The sequence below is a fragment of the Aotus nancymaae genome, unplaced genomic scaffold (assembly GCF_030222135.1).
Source record: "Aotus nancymaae isolate 86718 unplaced genomic scaffold, 86718_ANA_hifiasm-v0.15.2.pri h1tg000002l, whole genome shotgun sequence".
Classification (NCBI taxonomy): Eukaryota; Metazoa; Chordata; class Mammalia; order Primates; family Aotidae; genus Aotus; species Aotus nancymaae.
The window spans coordinates 15417178-15434032 of NW_026988413.1; the positions used below are offsets into that span (position 1 = coordinate 15417178).

At 37.7% G+C, this 16855-nt stretch overlaps 1 protein-coding gene across 1 annotated transcript in view; it reads right to left on the reverse strand.

Annotated features, from left to right (window-relative positions):
- MGAM2 (maltase-glucoamylase 2 (putative)) overlaps positions 1 to 16855 on the reverse strand; it is a 118697-nt gene that overhangs the window by 28046 nt on the left and 73796 nt on the right. Inside the window, 10 exon segments of the mRNA XM_064372796.1 lie at positions 4156 to 4244; positions 5718 to 5842; positions 6273 to 6329; positions 6757 to 6841; positions 6936 to 7084; positions 7661 to 7777; positions 7878 to 7912; positions 8192 to 8325; positions 14890 to 15028; positions 16530 to 16614. Of these exon segments, the coding sequence (XP_064228866.1) occupies positions 4156 to 4244; positions 5718 to 5842; positions 6273 to 6329; positions 6757 to 6841; positions 6936 to 7084; positions 7661 to 7777; positions 7878 to 7912; positions 8192 to 8325; positions 14890 to 15028; positions 16530 to 16614 (1015 nt within the window).

The window sequence follows — 16855 nt, forward strand, 5'->3', positions numbered from 1 at the left end:
AAAAAATGTTCGACATTAGTAATGATCAGGGAAATACAAATCAAAACCACAATGCAATACCACCTTACTCCTACAAGAATGGCCATAATAAAAAAAATCATAAAATAATAGATGTTGACATTGATGCATGAAAAGGAAACACTTTTACACTGCTGGTGGGAATGTAAACTAGTACAATGACTGTGGAAAACAGTGTGGAGATTCCTCAACTAACTAAAAGTCGAACTACTATTTAATCCAGCAATCCCACTACTGGGTATCTACTCCGAGGAAAAGAAGTCATTACACAAAAAAGACACTTGCAGCCAGGCGCAGTGGCTCACATCTGTAATCCTAGTACTTTGGGAGGCCAAGACAGGCAGATCACAAGATCAGGAGTTTAAGACCAGCCTGACCAACATGGTGGAACCCCGACTCTACTAAAATTACAAAAATTAGCCAGGTGTGATGGTGGGTGCCTGTAATCCCAGGTACACAGGAGGCTGGGGCAGAGGATTCACTTGAACCCGGGAGGCAGAGGTTGCAGTGAGCTGAGATTGCACCATTGCACTCCAATCAGGTGACAGAGTGAGACTCAGTCTCAAAAAAAAAAAAAAAGATACAGCACTTGACATGCGTGTTTATAGCAGTCCAAGTGCCCATCAATCAATGAGTGGATAAAGAAATGGCGGTATATATATACGTGTGTGTGTGTGTATATATATACGTGTATATATATATATATGTGTGTGTGTGTATATATATACGTGTGTGTATATATATACGTGTGTGTGTATATATATACGTGTGTGTGTATATATATACGTGTGTGTGTGTATATATGTGTGTGTGTATATATATACGTGTGTGTGTGTATATATATACGTATGTGTATATATATACGTGTGTGTGTGTATATATATGTGTGTGTGTATATATGTGTGTGTGTGTGTGTGTGTGTGTGTATATATATATATGATGGGAAAGTACTCAGCCATAAAAAGGGATGAGTTGATGGCATTCGCAGTAACCTGGTTAGAACTGGAGACTATTATTCTAAGTGAAATAACTCTGGAATGGAAAACCAAACATCATATATTCTCACTCATAAGTGGGAGCTAAGCTATTAAGATGCAAAGGCATAAGAATGATACAGTAGACTCTGGGGACTTGGGGGAAAGCCGGGGAGTGGGGTGAGGGATCAAAGACTACAAATTGGGTTTAGTGTATACCAAAATCTCACAAATTGCTACTGAAGAACTTACTGATATAACCAACTGCCACCTGTTCCCCCAAAACCTATGGAGATTAAACAAATTTTGAAAATATTATATGTATATATATGGTAACCCTGGGATAGTCCAAGAAATGAAATATGCAAATCATAAAAGAAAAGCATAAATAAATTGATTTTTATCAAAATTAAGCTTTGCTTTTTGCCAGATGCCATAATGGGACTGAAAAGGCAAACCACAGACAGGGAGATGCAAATTGTATGCCTGACAAAGGACGGGTGTACATAAGTTACAGCTCAATAACAAAAAGAAAATGCAGCAATAAATGGGCCAAGGACTTGAACAAATACCTCAGAGAAGAAGACATTCAACTGGCCAATAAACACATAATAAGAAGTTCAACATCAAGCTCAATCATAATTAAATGCAAATTAAATCTATAATACAATGCACTATATATCTACTAGAATAATGACAATTTTAAAAATCAACAATACTAAGTATTGGTGAGGATGTAAAAAACTAGAACTTTCAATTAATGGATAATAGTACAGCCACTTTAGAAAATCATTTGGCAATTTATTCAGAAACTAAATATGTATTTATTGTATGACCTGGCTCAGAAATTCCACTCCCACTTTTTTACCCAAGAGAGATGAAAATGTATGATCACAAAATAATATACATTCAAATGATAATGCAAGATTTGTTTTAGTGGTCAAAAGATTAAACCACTGAAATATTCATCAATAAGTACCTTGGTCAATAGTCACATGGACTATTACCATGGAAGACACCATGGATTATTATTAGTTAGAAATAAAAAGTAATTAATTCCTTTTACATGCCACAGCATGGATGAATATAAAAAGCACTTTGCTAAGTGAAAAACGCTAAAAATAGAAAAATAGTATATATTGGATGATTCTATGCATACAAAATCTAGAAGATATAAATCTAAACTATAGTGACAGAAAGCAGAACAGTAGTTCCAGATGCTGGAAGGAAGGATCAAGAGTGGGGAGAACCTGACTAGAAAGAAGTACAGCTGTCCCTGGGTATCCATAGGGGTTGGTTCTAGGACCCCTCAAATATCAAATTCCATAGATGTTCAAGTTCCTTATATAAAATGGTGTGATATTTGCATATAACCTACACACACCCTCCCATGTACTTTAAATCATCTCCAGAGTACTTATAATAACTGATCCAATGTAAACACTATGTAAATCATTATTATCCTGTATTGTTTACAAAATAATAACAAAAAAACCATATTTGTACATGGTTAGTACAGATGGAACTATTGTAGGCTAACTACATTTTCAAGCCACAGTTGGATGAATCCGCAAGCTGACTATAAATGGGGAAATTTGGGGTAATAAAAATATTCCACATCTTCATTGTAGTAGTGGCTATACAACTGTATACATTTGTCAAAACTTAACTGTATTCTTAAAATGGATACATTTTATTTATATAAATCACAAGTCTTTTAAAGTTTATTAAAAGACAGTAATATCACTTCCAGGAATCTACTCTATGGACATAATCTAAAATGTAAACAAAGGTTAATACTCAAGGAGGTTACTTATGGGCTGGGAACAGTTGCTCATGCCTGTAATCCCAGCAATTTGGGAGGCCAAGGCAGGTGGATCACTTGAGGCCAAGAGTCGAGACCAGCCTGGCCAACATGGTGAAACCCCATCTCTACTAAAAATACAAAAATTAGCTGGGAGTGATGGCAGGCACCTGAGCTACTCTGGGAAGCTGAGGCACGAGAATCACTTGAACCTGGTAGAAGGAGTTAAAGTGAGCTGAGATCGCACCACTGCCACCTGGATGAGAGAGTGAGACTCAAAAAAAAGGATGTTATTTATAACAATAAAAACTATAACCATCCTGTACATAACCTCCCAATAGAATATGACCATCATAATGGTATTTATAAGGACCGAATAATAACATTCACACATGTTTCTGTCATTATGTTAGAGGAAAATAAACAGGATTCACAAATTAAATATGCAGAATATTTTCAGCCATATTACAAATTAAGCATTTTCTTAATATAAAAGCCAGTTAGTACTGCAAAAATATTAAAAGTGCTTGTTTTTTTCTAATTTTCTATCTTTAACATGTATAATAAAGAATATCTTTCCTTTAATGAGAATTTCTTATCCTTATAATGAAGGAACCTAAAAGAGAAGGACTCTCTAGAAATATTAGTAGTGAAAAATAAGCTATAATTTCAGAAAATGTGGTATGTTGCAAGATTAGAAGGTTCTGGTCCACAGTAATAAGTAGTGAAAAGTGAGAGTCAGTCGGTAACAGTGTGTCCGTATTTCTGCAGAAAGGTCTGAGTTAGAGGGTGTTCTGATTATAATGACAAATCCCACTTATCCAAAGTAGAACTAATATGTTCTACCTCAATTAGGGAAAAGAAACATACAAAGTAATATTTCATTGATGTAAGTATCCTTTTGGCAATGCTTTATTCCCAATTTATGAGTCACCAAGAAATTTTCTAACCTCTAAATTGTCTCCTGAGCAGGCCTATTTATGAGGAACTGGATGCCTGGTATAGATGGCTGACCCAAATAATAGAGTCATGTTTCTGTCCCATTGATAAGGAATGAACCAACAGCCTGATATTTGCATCCACACTTCTTTCTAAATAAAGGGTGAGACAGTTATACAGAGATAGGTCATCCCTGGCTGAATCCATAACAGCAAGTTCCTGAACCTGCAAAGCTGGGGACTGTACCTAGTCTATACTAACTATAGCATAATATAAATGAGCAGGCAAAATTCTCCAGATGTTATTGACTTATTGACAATAGGCAGAGATAGGTTTTCAGTTCATGCTAATTATATGCTGAGCCTCAATGGTATGATTTTTCTGAATGACATATAGGGACCCTGGAAAGTTTACACTCACCAATGCTTTGTCCATCATCCCAGAACATCTGGCCTTCAGCTTTCCCATTGTCATCCAAAGCAACAATCAATCCCATAAAATTTTGTCGACTACCAAAAAAAAAAAAATGAGTTATTTTTCTCTAGATTGCAGGTTGTAAGAATAAAGAACAGACTGTGTTAAAAATATTACTTATTCAGAAATAAAAGAAATGTATTAAATATGTATATAAAGTTCTGAAAATAGATAAAATATAAGACACTTAAAAGTTAATAGAAAACGGCCAGGTGTGATGACTCACGCCTGCCCAGCACTTTGAAAGGCCAAGGTGGGTGGATCACGAGGTCAGGAGTTTGAGACCAGCCTGACCAACATGGTGAAAACCCTTCTCTACTAAAAATACAAAAATTAGCCAGGCATGGCAGCACGCGCCTATAATCCCAGCTACTCAGGAGGCTGAGGCAGAATTGCTTGAACCCAGGAGGCAGAAGTTGCAGTGAGCCAAGATCACACCACCGCACTCCAGCCTGGGTGACAGAGTGAGAGTCCGTCTCAAAAAAAAAAAAAAAAGTTAATGGAAAACATTTAAAATGTAATAAAACATTTGGTTTCACTTCAATTTCTAAAAATCAAATATACATCCAAGTAATATAATGAAATATTAATTTCATAGGAAGAAAATCCCTCAAAAGAGAATCCTCAGTAGCTTTCAGGCTGCCACAGAATAAAATCCAAAGTAGTTGGCTTGTCATTCACCAACCTCCAGAATTTGATCCCAATCTGCTGGAGTTTTACTTATTTTACTTCCTCCTTTGTCTGTACTCCCGTTAAACTGGACGGCTTACAGTTCCCAAACCCAATCCATTTTTCATCTTCAGTTCTTTAAACTGACCAGGATCTCTCTGTTCCCTGTCTTTGTACATTCAAATCTCATTCATTATGCAAGATCCAGCTCAAAGCCCTCTTTTATATAAAACCATGTGTTACACTACAAGGCTGAAAGTTAACTTCTCTCCTTTTGAGTTGTTATTGTTTTTATGTGCCTCTCTTGATGTAATGTGTTCTGTCTAATCAATGATTTTATAAATTTTTACATATTATATGTGTATATTTATATATGTATGTGTCCATATATAAATTAAAACACACACACACACACACACACACACACACACCCCTTTCCTTGGTTGACAAGAATAGACCTAGGAATGAGCACTAAGTCCTTGGGTAGGACAAGAACTCAATCCTACCTAGTCCTTGTTTGATCACAAGTCAAAGAGCTCATTAATATTCCCTACTCCTTTTTAATAGCATGGAAAGAGAAACATTTTTCTGCCTTCAGGAACATTTTTGTTTTTGATACAGCACTACAGACAAAAAACAAAAATCTCCCTAAAAGTAACTTCATGAACTCATCTTCCTCCAGTTCCCACCCAGAAAGCACTCACAGGATCTGACCAATAAAACCTGTTGGCTATTTAGTTTATAATCCACATATCCCTGGTAAAGGTGGGACAGCCTCCTGTAAGGCTGCCTCAGTGCGGTATAGCAAGAGGCCGTTAGACATCGCCTCTTCTCCTCACCTGGAGTGAGTGTTCATTGCAGGCTCTTGCCAGGGCAGGATGTAGCCTCCTCTGATGTGAAGGTTGATGTGGTCAAGAGGAGCCTCCAGGATTTTCCACTCACCTATCGATTTGTTGCTAGTTTCCTAGAAAGGAGAATATAGGCAAACCACGATGAGAGATAAATATATTCAATTAGAGCATGTTTTATTACAAGTCCTTCCTTTACTGGGAAGCATGTCAGAAAGTCAGCAAAAGACTGCAAACCTAAAGAGAAAATCTCTGATCTTTCATTTTTGCTTAAGACTCTGAAAATCTAGTCTTGTCTTTGTATCTCCAGAAAAGCTGAGAGGCAAGGGCAGAGGTGAGTGGGAAGCTTCAATGTGATGTAGGTACTCAGATTTCATCTATGCTCTTATACTACATGCTGTCATTTAAACAAACCTTGCCAAGGCTAAAAATGTCATAAATTATTGCCTTAGGAATCATGTACTTGGAAATAGGAGGAGGCTCCATCCACCTCCTCTCCACCCTGCATGGCCCAACCTTGTTCTTTACAAATATATTAGTTCTTACCGTGCTATAGTCATACCAAAGGGCTTTGGGAAAATAAGCAGAGATCTCAAATGTGCTCTGAAACATAAAATTGATATGTCATTATGAATATTTCAATAAAAGTTTTTCATTTTTGTTTTCAAAACACTATGTAGAATTAAGATAAAAATGAAAATTTTATTAGTGATTGCAATAATTTGAGAGATTTTATTAAGAAAAATCCTGAAAAATTCTTCCTCAAAACTACAGAAAAATGTATTTTTAAAAAGAAAATTGTAAAAGGGTACACACAATGACAAAATTTTAAAACGAGAAATCAGTCAGTGTTGTAAAAATTTCATTAACACAGATCTTAAAAAAAAAAAAAAGATCTCTTATAGATGTTCTAGAAAGACATTCACCTGGAAATAGTGAGCTGGACGAAACAATATAATCTTTAAAATGCTTGTCCCATGATTTTAGATAATGTGATTGAAAGGTTTCTGATCTACAATGAAGAACTCACACGTTCCAACACAGGGCTGATTAAGATGGCAGGGCCCAACATGAACTGACGGTCTATATCCCATGTTGTCTTATCATCCATAAACCTTAAAAAATAAACGGGAAAAATTCACCTATCCTCTTATGACTGCTACAGAGGATTATTTGGACCTGCTGCTTGGGGAAAGAGGCTGTACTCACTCATGCAGAAGGGGCCGGACAACAGTGCTGCCTTCAATGTGAGCTTTATGCATCAGAGTATAGAGATAAGGAAGCAGAGTGTATCTGGTCTCCAGGACTTTTCTGGACAACATCTCAAAGGTTGAATTCCAGGCCACAGGATCTTGTCTCTGTAGGGATAAAGGACCATACAATAGATCACCTCATTTTCATTCCATCCCAGTGGCATCAGAAACAATCAATGGGAATTTATTCAACATGTAGGTTACAAGCAACTTATCCCTTCATTCCTAGCCTACCCTTTTCCCATCTCTGCCGCCCTACAAAATTAGAATTTCTTGCTTTTTCCTCTTTATCACTGATTCCTAAGTCCCTGGAATAGGTCCAGCTCTGGCCCTCAACATGTGTAGAGAGATTTTTGTGCAGCACTAAAATATCTTGGATGAATTTGAGTAAAATAAAAATTCAATATTCTTAAAAGCAAAGGGAGATTCTTTTATTTTAGCCCCATGGGGAAGTTTAGAAACTTTTCCTCATGGGTACTAATCCTCCAGGAGATGAGAAAGGGTATATTTCTGAAAATTAATGATAACTCCAGGGTTCTGAACTCTGTGAATTTTTCAAAAAATTAAGATTCTGGTGATTTTTTATGATTTTTCTCAGGAAATGAGTGTAATACTCTCGAGGGTTAAAAATAAGTTATGATTTGAGGGTACACAACACCTGCAGCATGACTGCTGCCTCACCCTTGACCCGATGTTGTTGTGGTTTCTGGAAAATGGATAAAATGCCCCCAGTTGCATCCAGCGAACACACATCTCATATTCAGCATCTCCAAAGAATCCACAGATATCTGCTCCTGTCTGAGAAGATGCACAATGAGAGCATGAGGTGGGAATTTCAGGAGGCACTGACTCACAAAAATCTGACTGGGTAATTAGTAATGGTCTGAATGTGACTTACATAAGGTATTCCAAAGAGACTGAACTCCATCATGCCTGCAAGGAGAAGACACAGCTGTGTTGGATGGAGGAGGACTTTGGAAGGAGAGGGAAGCCTTGGCCTGATTTTTCCTTACCCCATTAGAAAGCCCTGGACCATTCATGAAGAATATTAAAAGATGGGTGTAAATTAAAATCCATTCCCACAGAGAACTCAGCTCTTGTTAATTTTACCACCCACCTAGATGATGCTAGAGAGATAACCAGTACTGCTGAACAGCACAAACTCCAGTGCCCTTCCTGCCAGCACAGGACCCTGGGAATGAGCCCACACACCAATGATAGAGTTCCCCAGTTGGTCCCACGCAGCTCTGTTGTCTCCCAGCCAGTGTCCTCCCCAGCGTCCAGAAGAGGGAAATGTGGAGCGGGTGATGACAACCCCTTGCTGTCCTGTCACCTTCTGCACAGCTCTGGTGGAAGCGGAACAAGGAGGTGAATTGAAGAAACAAACTTCTTTACAGAGAGTAACTGCAGCTCGGAGCATGAGGTGGTAAGGGTGCTTCAGTCCGAGTCAGGTAACTTCTTCCCAGAAAGAATCTGCTGTCTAAAAGCCATGCTAAAGATTCCAACAAACTTCACAGCAAGACTAGAGGTATATCTGCACCTAGAATGTCGGTTTCATTTTTTAAAAATCTAATTGACTATCTCTCTGGACTAAGAGAAAGAGGTTGGAGTGAGGGGTAATATAGCTATTTATGAACAATTCCTCTATCCAAGTGTTATATTGGTCACTTTCCTATGTACTGTCTTATAACCTCATGAAAAAGTTTCCTTGCACTCCTTTTACTGTTAGAAAACTGAGGTGCAGAGAAGTTAGAAAGGCATTTGCCTGAAAATAGTTAGCTGGATAAAAGAAGATGATCTTTAAATGCTTATCAAAGGTCATTTAAAGAGTCAAGAGGAGGCCAAGCACAGTAACTCACACATGTAATCCCAGCACCTTGGGAGGCCAAGACAGAAGGATTGCTTGAGGCCAGAAGTTCAAGACCAGCCTAGGCAACACAGTGAATCCCTGTCTCTACAAAAAAATAAAATTAGCTGGGAAGGGTGGCGCATGCGTGTCTGTAGTCTTACGGTGGGGAAAAGAAAATAAAAAGAATAAGGAGACAGATTGGGATCCAAATAAAAGCTATGGCATCTTGGAAATATTCACTCTGCTTCGCTATGCCTCAAAAAGTAAGATATGTTTTGCACACAGAGGCAAATATACATAAAAGATGTTTATATTTCAGTAGAAGATAGATTATCTGCATGGACCTTAGAAAATAAAAACAATGTATGAGGAAAAAAAATCAGCCAAACAAAAGAGAAAATCTGATAACAGATCCTAATATGTATACAATCCAAGTATTTACTTAAAAAGGCATCACAAATCAATAGACGTAGATGAATTAGTCAATAAATGATGTCAGGAAAAGTAGCTGACTACTGTAGTGAAAACGAATCCATTTGGGTCACTTCCAATTTTTCACACCAAAACAAATCCAAAAATGAATGGAAATACACACACACAAATCACATGTTCTATTAAAACTAAAAAATATATAAACCACTTGATTTCTACAAGAGACAGGAATTTCAATTAAAAACAATAGACAAAACATAATGAGGTAAAAGATACATATTTAACCATATGCAAATTGGAAGAATGCATGCAGATGTATGTGTGATAAAGAAATGGAGGTAGAGATAGCTTAGATTTTTTATAATAGTCTAGATGAGAAATAATGAAGGCCTGGAATAAGGCAGGAAGATAGAGTAGTAATGCAAAGAACTTAGTCACTGACTGAAAGAAGGAAAACAAGGAGACTCTAGGATGACTTAAATGACTAGTTAGACTTAGTTGTTTTCACAAAATAAAGAATTTTGGAGGGGCCAGGAGCGGTGGCTCATGCCTGTAATCCCAGAACTTTGTGAGGCCGAGACAGGCAGATCACCTGAAGTCAGGAGTTCGAGACCAGCCTGGCCAACATGGCAAAACCCTAGCTTTATAAAAATACAAAAATTAGCCAGGCATAGTGGCATGCACCTGTAATCCCAGCTACTAGGGAGCCTGAGGCAAGAGAATTGCTTGAACGTAAGAGGTGGAGGTTGCAGTGAGTCAAGATCATGCCACTGCACTCCAGCCTGGGCAACAGAGTGAGACTCCAACTCAAAAAAAAAAGAAGGCAGGAGGACAGGTTTCAGTGAGAAACAAATAGTTCAATATTTTAAGTACTAGATTTGAAGTGCCTATGGGACATCATAAATAAGACATAAATTCTAGGTTTGAAACTCAAGAGAGGTCTGCATTGGGAACTTAGATGTGGGGGGTCATCTGAATCCAGAATGCATTTAAAGCCAGTAATGGGTGTTTGTGCTTACCCAAGGGAAAGGCTGCATGGTGTGAAAGAAAGACGACTGAACCCAGGCCTAGGAGGACCACAGGCTTGGAAAGACTGAGAAGGGGAATCTGCAAAAGAGTTTGTGGGACTGTGGCCAGAGAGATAAATGCATAAATATCCAGAATCTTGGTTGGAAAGCATAGTCAAGACCCTGAGAAATTAGCAAGGCATAGGGAGCATATACAGCAGGGCATACTGTGAACCTCAAGATCAGCAGAGGGTGTATCATGAAGGTCGGTATGTAAGAGTCAGAGAATAAAACTGACCACTGAAGCCACACACACTGAGCTCTCCCATCAATGTGGGCACTCAGGGCTGACAAAGAAAGGCATTTTACAAGAAGAAATAAAAATGGCTCAGTGCTTAGACAGAAAAGAGCAAAGAAGACATGGTCCTCTCCCCTCAACAAAGTGTGTAGAGGGAATGTAAAATGTAGAACTGCTGTCAAGTTAGTAGTTAAGAGAGGAGGGAATTGGGAGGGATGGAGTCATCTGAGGTTTCATGAAGGAAATAGATGTGAGTTGGTCTTTAGGTTGTATGTGCTAAGGGATTAGCCTGATCAAGATCAGAATGGCCAGTACGTATGATTGGTAAAGGGGAAAATATCAAGGCATATGGGAAGTGAAAAAAAAAAAAAAAGTTATCATGTACAGAAAGAGTTCCCTCAAACAGCTTGAATAGGACAGGAAGTTGAGAAATTAGATGATGTTTGGAGGAGGATATAGGCCAAAGCCAGAAAAGCTGGGACATTTTCAAATTTTGATGAAAAAGAATGCCCAGACACTGATTGCTATGGTTTGGCTGTATCCCCACCTAAATCTCATCTGGAATTCCCACATGTTGTAGGAGGGACCTGGTGGAAGGTAATTGAATCACAGGGGCAGTTGTTTCCTGTGCTGTTCTCATGCTAGTGAGTAAGTCTCGCGAGATCTGACACTTATAAGGAGTTGTTTTCCTGCACAAGCCCTTTTTTATGTCTGCCACCATCCATTTAAGATGTGACTTGCTGCTCCTTCCCTTCTGCCGTGATTGTGAAGCCTCCTCAGTCACATGGAACCTCTTTCTTTCATAAATTGAAAAAGAAATACATTGCTATTATTTATTGAGTGCTTACAATATGCCAAGCACTTGTGGATTCATTATATCATTTAATTTTATGATAACAATAGACACTGATTTTTCCAATTGAAAAGATGAAAAAGTTTAGTTAGAAGATGGCATTAATGAGTTATGAAGCATCCATCTAATTTCACAGCCTAAATCCTAAAGCAATATACCAGCAGAGAGGAAGAAAATAAAAATAATTCACAAAGAAATGAGCACCCATGGAAAAGAATCATTTGTGGAGCAAGCTTCTCTGAAGAGAAAGACGGCAATGGGATATGTGAAAAGCGAATTTCCCTGAAGAGAGAGGAAGGGATGGTGCATGGGAAAGATGAGCTTTAGACAGAAACTATCAAGTTTTCACATCTTATTGCCGATTTCTTTGCCCTGCAAGCCCTTTCTTTGCCAAAAGAAAATTTCTATTCTTCTCATAACCAACATTCAATTGTCACTTCTTCTATGAAGACTTTCTGGATTATCCCAGTAGAGTTAATTGCTTTTCCCTTTCATGTTTGACTCCTCTAATCAGACAATGACGTCATTGAGAGCAGAGACTGTGAATTATTCATCCTTGTAGTCTTCTGAGGTAAGGTTATTTCTGAGGGTGCAAAGCATCTGTTTTCTGTGTATTTCATATATAGACATGGATGTTTTCCTGAAGAACTAGTTTTTCCCTGGTTGGAAAAGTCTCAAGTTAGATATAGAAAGCAAGACTGTGAAAGAAACTGAAAGATGAAGATGTAAAGAAAGTGGGAAAGGGAAGAAGAATTTCTGTTCAGAAGACCGTGTTGCCCTGAATGTGGAACCCCAGGGGCAACATGATCAATCACCTGTGGATAGCCCAAAATCAAATAGTATGAGGTTCCTGTAAGCCCTGGGGACAGAAGGCAGAGAGCTTAGATACTTGAGCAAAGATGGGCAGCTGAACAGAAAAAAATCACACTCTGTCCTGGGAAGAAATAAAGAACCAGTCTGAAATTTCCCCATGACATTAGAAAATGGCAGAATCTCAGAAGGATAAAAAGAAAGACAAAGGGGCAGATAAATATTTATAGAAATAATGGCCAAATACATATATATTGAAAACTACAAATAATTGTTGAAAAATTTAAATTAGTGGAAAGACATCTCATGCTAATGAATCAAAAGAGACTTAATATTGTTAAGATAATACTCCACAAACTGAACTACAGATTCTATGTAAAACCTACCAAAATCCCCGTTGCTATTTTGTCAAAACAGACAAAGTGATTATAAAATTCATATCAAATGCAAAGGACCCATAGTAGCCAAAACAATCTTGAAAAAAACAAAACTGGAAGGTTCACACTTCATCAATTAAGACAGTGTGGTCTTAGGATAGATATAGAGAGAGATCAATGAAATAGAATTGAGAATGCAGAAACAAGCCTTCTCATTTATTGTCAATTCATTTTTGACAAGGTGCCAAGACAATAAAATGAAGGAAAGAATAAAATTGAACCCCTGCCCCACACCATACACTATAAAGCTCTTAGACGAAGACATAGGAATAAACATTCATGACCTTGGGTTAGGCAACAGTTCCTTGAATATGACAGCAAAAGCACAAGTGACATTTAATAAATAAGTAAATGAATAAATAGGACTTCATAAAAACTTTTAAAAATGTGCTTCAAAACATATGGTTATGAAAGTGAAAAGTCTATAGAACGAGAGAAAATATCTTCAAACTATATATCTCATGAGAAACTTGAATTTAAAATATTTAAAGAATTCTTATAATCCAATAATTTTTCTTCTATAGAGATAGAGATAGAGTCTTACTTTCTTCCCCAGGCTGAAGTGCAGTGTCATCATAGTTCACTGCAGCCTCAAACTCCTAGGCTCAAGAGATCCTCCTACCTCAGCCTCTCAAGTAGCTGGGACTACAGGCATGCACCATTTTGCCTGGCTTGTTTGTTTGTTGTAGAGACAGGGTCTCACTATGTTGTCCAAACTGGCCTCAAACTCCTAGACTCAAGCAATTCTCCCACTTACACCTCCCAGAGTACTGGGATTACAGGTGTGAGCCACTATGCTTGGCCACAATTCAATAATTTTTTTAAAAAAATGATTCTATAAAAAATGAGCAAAGAATTTGAATAGATATTTCTGCAAAGAATGCATACAAGTGGCCAATAGCATATGAAAAGATGTTCAATAACATTAGTATTAATGAAATAAAGTCAAAACAACAATTAGATATCACTTTGCCTTTATTAAATGTCTATAATTTTAAAAGATGAACAACACCAAGTGTTGGCAAGGATGTAAATGAATTGTAATTCTTATACATTTTACCATACATGCAGATAAGAATGTAAAATGGTAGACTTTTTACACGTAGATAAGAATGTAAAATGGTAGTGTTAGAGCTGCCTAGGTTGTTTTTAAAAAAAGAATGTAAAATGGTAGGCACAGTGGCTCATGCCTATCTATAATCCCAGCACTTTGGGAGGTCAAGGTGAGTAGATCATCTGGGGTCAGGAGTTTGAGACCAACCTGGCTGACACGGTGAAACTCCATCTCTACTAAAAAATACAAAAATTAGCCAGGCATGGTGGCACATGCCTGTAATCCCAGCTACTCGGGAGGCTGAGGCTGGAGAATCGCTTGAACCCAGGAGTCAGAGGTTGCAGTGAGCCAGTATCACAGCACTGTACTCCAGCCTGGGTGACGAAGGGAGACTCTGTCTCAAAAAAAAAAGATGGAAAATGGTACAACCTCTTTAGGAAACAGTTTGACATGTCTTCAAAATATTAAACATATGGTTTCTATGTGATACAAAAGTTCCACTCTTAGATATATATTCAAAACTAAGAAAATATGCCTACAACAAATTTCACACATAAATATTCATAGAATCACTACTCGAAATAGCCAAAAAAAAAAAAAAAATAGAAACAACTTAGTTGTTCACTCATTGGTAGATAGACAAGCAAACTATGATATAGCTATACAATGAAATATTATTAATCAGTAAAAAGAAATCAAGTACTGATACATGCTACAACATAGATGATCTTCGAAAACATTATGCCAAGTGAAAGAAGCCAGATACAAAAGAGCACAATTTGTGAGATTCCATTTCTATGAAATGTCCAGAAAAGGCAATCCACATAGACAGAAAGTAGATGAGTAACGGCTAGGGCTCAGGAGGTAGGAACGAGGCACAAATGATTCCTAGTGGGCAAAGGTCTTCCTTCTGGAGTTCTGAAAATGTTCTAAAATTCAATTTTTGTAATAGTTGCACGACTCTGTGAATATACTTGACACCACCTAACTGCTCACTTTAAATAGGTGAATTTAGTAACATACTTGATACATGTGCTCATGGGTGTTGCGGATATTTTGAATTAACTCATTTACCTGGCATCACGTAGATACATACACAATGCAAATATCAAATGACAGAAGGAACAATGTGGAAAATTGTCTTTGCTGTAGTGACAAAAAGACACTCACTCGTATGTGGGTCTGGTCTGGGACCACCCGTACAGGCTGTGCACGTTGTAGTGCTGCACGGGGGAGCCGTCTGGCAGGATCTGCTGACTCTCCATGCACAGGCTCTTGCTGCTCAGGCCCCTGTCCCTGGACTCCAAATCTGAGGGGAAATGTTGAGTTATTTCCTAAACAACATGATTTGCACATTCACTAGAAATGCCTATCATTTTGGCGTTTCTTTATTTCAATCAACAACTTTGTTACCAGTAACAGGCCCAATTTTATGAGTTTTTAGTTTATAGAAAACAATGTTCTATGCCTTTATAACTAATGAAGGGTAAGGATAAAATATGGAGCTGGGAAAAGCAGCTCCCCTTCTTTTTGCTCCAACTCTGATTTAATTTGTAGAGTATTGTCATAGCCCATTTGTCAACATAATAATCTCCTTCATTGTTAGGACTGTTTCTTCCACTAGATGGTAATGTTCTCCAGGGAATAAATTTTGTTTCAGTCATTTTTTTTTTTTTAATTTACGTCTCTAAATCTTTCCCATTTGACAGCACTTGCTTGATACATAATTACATGATCCTCAACTTACAATGTGATTACATCCCAATGAATGCATCACAAGCTGAAAATACTGTAACTTGAAAATGCATAGAATAGACCTAACCCACCTTACATGTACTCAGACACTTACATTAGTCTACAGTTAGGCAAAATTATCTAACACATGGCCTATTTTAAAACAAAGTGTTGAATATCAATTCTAACTTACTGAACGCTGTAGTGAAAGTGAAAAACAGAATGGTTATTTGGGTTCTCAAAGTTCGATTTCTACTGAATGCATGTCATTTTCTCACCATTGTAAGGTTGGAAATCGTTAAGTCAGACCATGGTAAGTCAAATACCCTCTGCATTAAATTAATGAAGGAGAAAATGAACAAACGAGTGAGTGAGTGAACAAGACAGCATAACAGTGATGTAGACATCAAGAAACTTGGATTCAAGATTCTGTCACACAGATTACTGGTACAGTGCCTTTTGCTTTGCTTTGTTTTTCTGTTTTTTGTTTTGTTTTGTTTTGTTCTGTTTTGTTGTATGAGTCTTAATATGTTGCCCAGGCTGGTCTCAAGACTCAAACTCCCGGTCTTAAACAATCCTCCCACCTCAGCCATGATACAGTACTTTTAGGAAGTGTCATTTCCTTCCTTGTACCTTTCCAAGATGAGAAGATTCAACCTTCTGGGATCCTTTTGATCCCAACATTCTATTTCTGTTTGTACCACAGGATAACCAAGAAGTATCCTTCATCAGATGTCTGTTTACATGAACAGAGAAAGTTCAGAAACTAGATTTTGATTCTCTAATCAAAAGAACATCTCTCCACTTGCGTGCGTGCGTGCGTGCGTGTGTGTGTGTAATCAATGGAATCAAATGTACCATGCATTGTTTGGTTTCTTTCACACAAAATCATGTCATTATTTCTTGCTTGATTAGTTATCTGTTTATCTACACTTATTCAAGGTTATCTTACTTGGGATTTCATGACATGTTTGAGAATGCTTTCTGTCTTCAACATTAGGCTTCGCTTTGACAGTAAGAGAAAAACTTTCAGAGTCTTTGAATGGGGAAGTCAATGAAATAATTATTTTACATACATGGCACATAGGGTGGGTTATTTAGCATTTCATTTCTGCAGCCCCAGACGGATCCATTCACAAAGTTTGATGGCTCATTCATATCCTGAAATGAGTTAACAAAAAAGATCCTATCATGTCAGGAGCAGGATGGCTTGGCTATAGAGGACACTACCTCAGGGAGATGACTTTTGAAGCCCTCTCCTCAGCTGGTGGTTTAGTTCACTGTGTTTAATCCCTGGCATTGACCCAAATGGACTCATCAGCCAAAGTGGAGTGCCAAACTCCTTCTTGCTTACCTAGCATTTTAAAACTTACAAGGATTGTTTTATAGTGGCAAAAATAGT